General features: G+C 64.3%; 1 protein-coding gene across 1 annotated transcript; it reads right to left on the bottom strand.

Moving 5' to 3' along the window:
• Positions 1-378: 378 nt before the first annotated feature.
• LOC142006648 (disks large homolog 4-like) lies at positions 379-9,048 on the bottom strand (the record flags this gene model as incomplete). The annotated part of the gene is made up of 9 exons (XM_074983258.1): positions 8,907-9,048; positions 8,225-8,361; positions 7,180-7,324; positions 6,048-6,186; positions 4,133-4,289; positions 3,753-3,855; positions 2,161-2,275; positions 868-1,044; positions 379-418 (listed from the first exon to the last, which is right to left on the bottom strand). Coding segments are annotated over exons 1-9 (1,125 nt in total), but the record flags the coding sequence as incomplete, so codon positions are not given.
• Positions 9,049-9,747: the final 699 nt, after the last annotated feature.

Raw genomic sequence — 9,747 nt, 5'->3', positions numbered from 1 at the left:
CCGTGCGAGGGAACAAGGCAGCCGGGTGCACGCCTGTGGAGCACGAGGGGGACGTGCGCCTGGGTCCCCCCGTGCGAAGGAACAAGGCAGCCGGGCATGCTGGCACACCAGCGTGGAGAGGAGCCTGTGAGATGTGTGTGAAAGCCCGGGTGGGGCGTGGAAATGGCGTGCCGCGCACATCCGCTCGCACGGCAGGGCACAAGCCGGCTGCGGCAGCCCCTTGGGTGTGCCAAGCTGCCTTCTCGGCGAGCAGGCCCAGAGCAGAGTTTGCACGAGGGGGGCTGTCGCTCGTGGCCCTCCGATGCCCGAAAGAGATCCCTGCCCCCCACCTTGCACACGCGTGACTCTCGCTTCGCACGCCCAGCCACGCCCGTCACCCACCTTGGCCTTTAGTCGGGTCCACTCTCGGCGCTCCACCCTAGGGGGAAAGGGACACTCAGAGGCGGCCCCGCCCCCTCCTCTGAAGCCCCGCCCCTTTCCCCAAAGCCCCGCCCCCATCCTCCACAGCCCTCCCCTACCACTGAGCTCCACCTGGTCTGCTGGGACCCCCTCCCCCATTCCACCCCAGCCCCACCCCCCCAGCCTCTCTGTGCCCCTCCCCACTCCTTGTGCCCTGCCTCTTTGCAAAGCCCCACCCCCTCCCCAAACTCCGCCCCCACTCTTGTGAAGCTCCGCCCTTCCCCTAGCTCCTCCTCCATATTTCTGAAGCCCCTCCCACTCCCCATGGCTCCTCCTCCACTCTTCTGAAGCCCCTCCCCCTCCCCCAAAGCTCCGCCCACTCCCCTTGGCTCCTCCTCCCCCCTTCTCAAGCCCCGCCCGACCCCAATGGCGCAGCCTCCCCACCAGGCCGCCCTGCACGCCCGGTACCGCCGCTTGCTGGGCACGAAGCCGATCTCGTCGCCCTCGCTGACGGGCTGCACCCGCCGCGCCTGCCACCACTCGTCGTCCGAGGCGTCCACCACGTGCAGCACGTCCCCGAAGCGGAAGCTCAGCGCCTGGCTCAGGAACCCGCAGTCCTTGGTCTTGTCGTAGTCGAAGAGCGCCCTGCGGGGGCGGGGCGGGGTCAGGGAACCCAGGCGTCCGGGCTCCCGCCACCAGCCCCCGCTGCCCTCCCGGCGCCAGGGAGAGAACCCAGGAGTCCTGGCTCCCACCCCCTGCTCTAACCACCAGCCCCCACTGCCCTCCCAGCGCCGGGGAGAGAACCCAGGAGTCCTGGCTCCCGCCCCCTGCTCTAACCACCAGCCCCCACTGCCCTCCCAGCGCCAGGGAGAGAACCCAGGAGTCCTGGCTCCCACCCCCTGCTCTAACTACCAGCCCCCACTGCCCTCCCAGCGCCGGGGAGAGAACCCAGGAGTCCTGGCTCCCACCCCCTGCTCTAACTACCAGCCCCCACTGCCCACCCAGCACCAGGGGGAGAACCCAGGAGTCCTGGCTCCCGCCCCCCTGCTCTAACCACCAGCCCCCACTGCCCTCCCAGCGCCGGGGAGAGAACCCAGGAGTCCTGGCTCCCGGCCCCCTGCTCTAACTACCAGCCCCCACTGCCCTCCCAGCGCCGGGGAGAGAACCCAGGAGTCCTGGCTCCCACCCCCTGCTCTAACTACCAGCCCCCACTGCCCACCCAGCACCAGGGGGAGAACCCAGGAGTCCTGGCTCCCGCCCCCTGCTCTAACCACCAGCCCCCACTGCCCTCCCAGCGCCGGGGAGAGAACCCAGGAGTCCTGGCTCCCACCCCCTGCTCTAACTACCAGCCCCCACTGCCCACCCAGCACCAGGGGGAGAACCCAGGAGTCCTGGCTCCCGCCCCCCTGCTCTAACCACCAGCCCCCACTGCCCTCCCAGCGCCGGGGAGAGAACCCAGGAGTCCTGGCTCCCGCCCCCTGCTCTAACCACCAGCCCCTGCTGCCCCCCCAGCGCCGGGGAGAGAACCCAGGAGTCCTGGCTCCCACCCCTGCTCTAACCACCAGCCCCTGCTGCCCTCCCAGCACTGGGGAGAGAACCCAGGAGTCCTGGCTCCCAGCCCCCTGCTCTAACCACCAGCCCCCACTGCCCTCCCAGCACTGGGGAGAGAACCCAGGCATCCTGGCTCAGTGGGGAGGTGCTCTGTGCGAGTGGTCAATGTGGGGTCCCTGGATGATTCGGGGGGGGCTCGGGGGGGCTCACCGGATGTAGAAACCGCGCTTCGGGTTGCTGCGCAGGGAGGCGGTGCCAGAGCCCAGGCTGCTGTTCATCAGCTGCTCCCGCAGGTCGTGGATCTTGGCCTCGAAGCGGCTGTACTCTGGGGGGTCGGTGGGCTGAGTGCCAGGAACCGCCTCGCCCCCCCAACCGCCTGGGAGCTTCCCTGCCCAGCCCGGGGGGAATGTCCGTCCCTTGCACCCCGAATGTCGGCCCTGGCCCCTGCCTGGAGTCCACACCTGTCGCCAGAGCCCCTACCTCCTTCTGCACCCCAGCCAGAGCCCCTACCTCCTTCTGCGCCCAGCCAGAGCCCCTACCTCCTTCTGCGCCCCAGCCAGAGCCCCTACCTCGTTCTGCACCCCCACCAGAGCCCCTACCTCGTTCTGTGCCCCAACCCCCAGCTCAGAGCCCCTACCTCCTTCTGCACCCCAGCCAGAGCCCCTACCTCCTTCTGCACCCCCACCAGAGCCCCTACCTCGTTCTGCGCCCCCACCAGAGCCCCTACCTCGTTCTGTGCCCCAACCCCCAGCTCAGAGCCCCTACCTCCTTCTGCGCCCCAGCCCCAGCCACAGCCCTACCTCCTTCTGCATCCCAGCGAGAGCCCCTACCTCCTTCTGTGCCCCAACCCCCAGCTCAGAGCCCCTACCTCTTTCTGCGCCCCAGCTCAGAGCCCCTACCTCCTTCTGCGCCCCAGCCAGAGCCCCTACCTCCTTCTGCACCCCACCAGAGCCCCTACCTCCTTCTGCGCCCCAACCCCAGCTCAGAGCCCCTACCTCCTTCTGCACCCCAGCCAGAGCCCCTACCTCCTTCTGCACCCCACCAGAGCCCCTACCTCCTTCTGCGCCCCAACCCCCAGCTCAGAGCCCCTACCTCCTTCTGCACCCCAGCCACAGCCCTACCTCCTTCTGCACCCCAGCCAGAGCCCCTACCTCCTTCTGCACCCCAACCCCCAGCTCAGAGCCCCTACCTCCTTCTGCACCCCAGCCAGAGCCCCTACCTCCTTCTGCACCCCAGCCGAAGCCCATACCTCCTTGTGCACACCTGTGCCCCGACCCCCCAGCGTAGCCCTCAGCCCCAGCCTCACCTCAGAGCGCATACCTCCTTCTGCAACTCAACCCCCAGCCGCAGCCCATACCTCCTTCTGCAACTCAACCCCCAGCCGCAGCCCATACCTCCTTCTCCACTCCAACCCTCAGCCGCAGCCCATACCTCCTTCTCCACTCCAACCCCCAGCCGCAGCCCATACCTCCTTCTCCATTCCAACCCCCAGCTGCAGCCCATACCTCCTTCTCCACTCCAACCCCCAGCCGCAGCCCATACCTAATTCTGCACCCCAACCCCCAGCTGCAGCCCATACCTCCTTCTCCATTCCAACCCCCAGCTGCAGCCCATACCTCCTTCTGCACCCCAGCCCTAAGCCCCTCTCCAACATCTGCCCACCCAACCTCTGACCCCCATTACATCCACCTGCCAACACAAAACCCCCTATATCGACCTTCCTGATCTCCATCCCCATCTTCCATCCATCCACCCACCCACTGCCCTCCTCGTCCTGCCTCCTCCACCGCGCTGAAACTCACCATCGGGTTTATACTGAGCGATGATGGTCACCGTCTGCCCCGCGTTTTTCAGGGCAATGGCGGCCTGTTCGTGGGTTGCATTCCTGAGATCCACACCGTTCACCTGAGGGGAGAAGGATTCCTTTTCTGTGGGGCAGGGAATGGGGCAGGGCTTGGCCCCTCTAGGGGCGCCAACTCCCCACAGCCCAGGGCAGGACTGGCTGGCTCAGGGGGTGGGAATGGGGCAGGGCCTGGCCCCTCTAGGGGCGCCAACTCCCCCCAGCCCAGGGCAGGACTGGCTGGCTCAGGGGGTGGGAATGGGGCAGGGCCTGTCCCCCTAGGGGCGCCAGCTCCCCCCGGGCCAGGGCAGGACTGGCCGGCTCAGTTGGGTGGGTTCTTACCGAGAGGATCTGGTCCCCTTTCCTGAGCTCCCCACTGAGGTCGGCCGGTCCGCCGGCTAAGATGAAGGAGATGAAGATCCCTTCCCCGTCCTCTCCCCCCACGATGTTGAATCCCAGGCCTGTCGAGCCGCGGTGGATGATGATCCGGCGGGGTTCCCTACGGTCAGGTCGGGGCAAAGCGGTCAGAGAACCCCCAGGGCGGGCGGCGCCGTTCAGGGAACAGCTTCTGGCAAGCCAGCCAGGATCAACCTGCTCCTGAAACTCCACAGCCCAAGCACCTCCACACGCTCCCCGGGAACCCCAGCAACGCCCCTTCGCCTGTAGGGGATGGCTACACCGCCACCGTGGGAATGAGCCGGTCTGCCTGTCTTTCAGCACCCGGCTGGAAGAGCTGTGTGCGACACCAGGGCGCCTGTCGCTTATCTGCGTGCTTGTAGCCTCGACAGGCACCTGTTACAGGCGGTGGTCACGTACCCCGGTCTCACCGCCTGTACAACACCCAGACGCCTCCACGGTGCATGGTAGCAGGCAAGTCACCTGAGTGGCTTCACGTGTCTGCCTGTACGCAGCTGTATGTTCTGAGCAGCACGTGTGCGCCTGTAGCTTACCTCATCGCCTGTTTGTTACGTGGTTCTCGGTATGTCAGGCAGGAAACCGACTGACATACTGAGAACCACATAACAAACAGGTGAGTTTCCTGCCTGTTTTTTGTGCACCTCTGTGTCACCTGTTTCCGGCGTGTGAGCTTGTACGTTACAGTATGTGGTTGTACCTTGCCAGTGCATTTGCCTATTACGGTACACGGTGACGTTTCCTGTCCAACTGTAGGTTACGGTGAGGACCGAACGTTAATCGGTCTGCTTATATATTATGGAGTGTAGCTGCATGAAATCCATGTGGCTGTATGCTATGGGGAATGGCTGTAAAATATCTGTGCGCCTGTACATTACGGAGTGTGGCTGTATGTAACCTGTGTGCCTGCATATTACGGCAAGCAACTGTACATTAGCAGTACGCCTGTATATTACAGAGTGTGACTATATGCAACGTGTGTGCCTGTATGTCACAGCAAGGGACTGTACATTATCTGTACACCGGTATATTATAGAGTGGGGTTGTATGTAGCTTGTGTGCCTGTACGTTATGGCAAGCAACTGTACATTATCTGTGCGCCTGTATATTATGGAGTGTGGTTGTATGTAACTTCTGTGCCTGTATGTTATGGCAAGCGAGTGTATACTATCTGTGTGCCTGTATATTATGTATTGTGGTTGTATGTAAGTTGTGTGCCTGTATCTTATGGCAAGCAACTGTACGTTATCTGTGCACCTGTATATTGTGGAGTGTGGTTGTATGTAACTTGTGTGCCTGTATGTTATGGCAAGTGCCTGTCCATTATCAGTGTGTCTGTATATTACAGAATGCGGCTGTACGTAACCTGTGTGCCTGCATGTCACAGTGAGCGACTGTACGTTATTTGTGTTCCTGCATATTACGGAGTGTACCTGTATGTATCCTGTATGTCTGTACGTTATGGCAAGCGAGTGTACGTTATCTGTGAGCCTGTATATTATGGAGTGCGGTTGTACGTATCCTGTGTGCCTGTACGGTGCAGCAAGCGACTGTATGTTATCTGCGTGACTGTATATTACAGCGTGTGCCTGTATGTGACCTGCCAGGGTATATATTATGGTTGTATTCCTGGTAGCCCCATCGGTCAGGCTGTGGTGGTCCTTTACTTGGGCGCCTGTTGCTTTTACGCCTCCCCTGTCCTTCTCCCAGCACTCCGGTGCCTGACATTTCAGCCCAACAACCGTGTGCAGCCCTGGGGGATGAAAGGCGCAAAGCAGCCGCAAAGGGGATGACCTCTGTATCCCGTGGCCCCCCCGGGGGGACAGGCAGGGGATGCGCTCACCTGGGAATGTCCTCCTCCCCCATCATCTCCTTGGGTATGGGGGAATAGCGACGGGGTGAGGTGGGGGTCATGGCTTGCGGGTAGTCGGTCCCCAGGTAGCTCTGGTGGCTGATTTCATTGTCCAGGTGTTGGGAGTATGCTGCAGGAGAGAAGGGGTTAATACCTGAGAGGCGGCCGCTGCTGGGGCGGGGCAGCCGTTCATGGAGGGGTTCTGCCCCACAGCACCCCCCTAGCGCCGCCATGGGCAGCCCTGTCCCACAGCACCCCCTACCGCTGCCCTGAGCCCAGCCCTGCTCCACTCCCTGCCCCACAGCGTCCCCTAGCGCTGCCCTGGGCCCAGCCCTGCCCCACAGCGCCCCCTAGCGCTGCCCTGAGCCCAGCCCTGCCCCACTCCCTGCCCCACAGTGCCCCCTAGCGCTGCCCTGAGCCCAGCCCTGCTCCACTCCCTGCCCCACAGCTCCCCCTAGCGCTGCCCTGGGCCCAGCCCTGTCTCACTCCCTGCCCCACAGCACCCCCTACTGCTGCCCTGAGCCCAGCCCTGCCCCACTCCCTGCCCCACAGTGCCCCCTAGCGCTGCCCTGGGCCCAGCCCTGTCCCACTCCCTGCCCCACAGCTCCCCCTAGCGCTGCCCTGGGCCCAGCCCTGTCCCACTCCCTGCCCCACAGCACCCCCTACTGCTGCCCTGAGCCCAGCCCTGCCCCACTCCCTGCCCCACAGTGCCCCCTAGCGCTGCCCTGGGCCCAGCCCTGCCCCACTCCCTGCCCCACAGCGCCCCCTAGCGCTGCCCTGGGCCCAGCCCTGCCCCACTCCCTGCCCCACAGCGCCCCCTAGCGCTGCCCTGGGCCCAGCCCTGCCCCACTCCCTGCCCCACAGCGCCCCCTAGCGCTGCCCTGAGCCCAGCCCTGCCCCACTCCCAGCCCCACAGCGCCCCCTAGGGCTGCCCTGGGCCCAGCCCTGCCCCACAGCGCCCCCTACTGCTGCCCTGAGCCCAGCCCTGTCCCACTCCCTGCCCCACAGCGCCCCCTAGTGCTGCCCTGGGCCCAGCCCTGCCCCACAGCGCCCCCTACTGCTGCCCTGAGCCCAGCCCTGCCAGCCAGGGGAGAAGGACCCCGCCGGCCCCGGCGCCGCTCACAGGTGGTGATGTCCGGTGGGGCGTAGGAGTCGTTGAGGTACACGTTGGTCGGCTTCGCCACCTTCAGGTAGACCACGTCGTAGGTGTTCTTCAGCGCAGCCACCGCGTCCTCATGCATCACGTCCTCCAGGCTCACGTTGTTCACCTGGGGGGGCGGGGACATGGGAGAGGTGGGCCCCACGGGGGACACCCCCCCGCCCAGCTCAGCACCCGCCAAGGCCAGGACTGAGCCCCTCCCACTCGGCTAGAGCCACGCCCCCTCCCTTCGGCTCCACCCACTCCGCTAAGCGCCTCCCCCTGAGTTTCCTCCAGCCATGAGCTCCCTCCCCAGCTCGCCCCTCCCTGCGCTAAACCCCGCCCACCCAGCTAAGCCCCACCCCCATGCCCTCTGCTCCCGTAATCCCCTCCCCTGGCCCCTCCCCCTCAGCTAAGCCCCTCTCTCTACTAGCCCCTCCCACTCTGCTAAACCCATCCCTTCCTTCCCATTAGGCCCCTCCCCTTGGGTAGGCCCCTCCCTCTCAGCTTTGCCCCCCCTTAAGGCCCTCCCACCCTCTAAGCCCCTCCCCTCCCTCCACTAAGCCCCTCCCACTCCACTAAGCCCCTCCCCTCTCTTCACTAAGCCCGTCCTACCCCACTAAGCCCCTCCCCTCCAATAAGTCCCTCCTGCACCACTAAGCCCCTCCCCTCTCTTCACTAAGCCCGTCCTACCCCACTAAGCCCCTCCCCTCCAATAAGTCCCTCCTGCACCACTAAGCCCCTCCCCTCCCTATGCTACAGCCCTCCCACTTCACTAAGCCCCTCCCCTTTCTTCACTAAGCCCATCCTACCCAACTAAGCCTCTCCCCTCCCACCACTAAGCCCCTCCCACTCCACTAAGCCCCTCCCCTCTCTTCACAAAGCCCCTCCTACCCCACTAAGCCCCTCCCCTCCAATAAGTCTCTCTTGCTGCACTAAGCCCCTCCCCTCCCCTTAAGCTCCTCCCCTTCCCCCGCTAAGCCCCTCCCCCTGCCCCCCCGGCGGGGTGGGGGGGCGACGGCTGACTCACGGCCAGGATCTTGTCCCCGATCTGGAGACGCCCGTCCTTGTGGGCCGCGCCCCCCTCGATGATCTTGGTGACGTAGATACTGTTGTCGCCAGGGATGTGCTGGTTCCCCACGCCCCCGGCGATGCTGAAGCCCAGGCCTGCAACGCACAGTGGGGAGGGGAGAGAGAGTCGGGGGGGGGCAGTACTGATCGGGGGGTGGGGGCCCCTCTGGGGAGGTGATTGGCAGGGGAGAGGGCTCAGGCAGAGGGAGGGGCTTAACAGGGGGTGGAGCCAGCAGGAGGGGCTTAGGAGGGTGAGGGAGGGGCTTAACAGAGGGGTGGAGCCAGGAGGAGGGGCTTAGTGCCACGAGGGGTTGGGGAGGGGCTTAACCGAGGGGGAGGGGCTTAAGGGAAGGGAAAACTGGAGTGGGAGCAGGTGGAGTTGGGGCGGGACACACCTGAGCAGGGGGCCCTGAAGGGGGAGGGGCTTAACTGAGGGGGAGGAGCCCGAGGGAGGGGCTTAGCAGAGGGAGTTGGGAGAGGGGCCTCGTGGCAGGAGAACACTCGAGGGAGGGGCTTAGGCAGAGGGAGGGGCTACCTGAGAGGGCGGAGCTTAAGTGCTGGGGAAAGGCGAGGGGGTACCCCGGCCCAGGGCATTCCTGGGGGCGCCCAAAGGGGGGTTGGAAGCCGCCGGGCGCGCTGACCTTTGGGCCCCTTGATCAGCTTCACCTCCATGACCTTCTCGGCCAGCGCCTTCCGCCGCATGACGTACAGGCGCACGATGCAGCCGGCCTCCTTCAGGGCCTCCACCGCCATGCTGTGCGTCACCTCCCGCACATCCACGTCGTTCACAAACAGGATGCTGTCGTTCACCCTGGCATGGGGGCAGAGGGGGCGTGAGCGGGCGCGGGGTGACTGCAAGGAGCTCGTGACGGAAGCAGTGGTGAGCGATCGTGCAGGGGGGAGGAAGGAGCGAGCGTGCAAGGGACTCTTAGGAGTGTGCGGTGCAAGGGACTGGGATAACAAGTGTGCAAGGAGTGATTGTGCAACGGGAAGGAATGAGCGACCGTGCAAGGAACTCTCATGCGTGTGCGGCACAAGGGACTGTGATAGTCAGTGTGCAAGGAGTGATTGTGCAACAGGAAGGAATGAGCGACCGTGCAAGGAACTCTCATGCGTGTGTGGCATGGGGATTGTGATAATCAGTGTGCAAGAAGTGATTGTGCGACAGGGAGGCACAAGCAACGGTGCAAGGGCCTCTTATGTATGCGGCACGAGGGACTGTGATAGTGAGTGTGCAAGGAGCAATTGTGCAAAGGGGAGAAACAAGCCTCTGTGCAATGAGTGGGCCCTGTGTGCCTAGGAGAATAAGTGTGCAAAGAGTGACGCTGCAATGAGCAGTTGTGCAGCAAAAGCAGGAGCCTCCGCCACGAGCACTCGTGCAATGTGCTCTCGTGAGTGGTCGTGCATTGAGTGAACCGTGCGTAACAAGCGGCCGTGCACGAGGGCCAGCAGCAAGCGTGCAACGAGTGTGCAAAAAGTGAC

This window comes from Carettochelys insculpta, unplaced genomic scaffold (genome assembly GCF_033958435.1).
Source record: "Carettochelys insculpta isolate YL-2023 unplaced genomic scaffold, ASM3395843v1 scaffold_0100, whole genome shotgun sequence".
NCBI lineage: Eukaryota > Metazoa > Chordata > Testudines > Carettochelyidae > Carettochelys > Carettochelys insculpta.
This window is presented reverse-complemented; position numbering and strand designations above follow the sequence as displayed.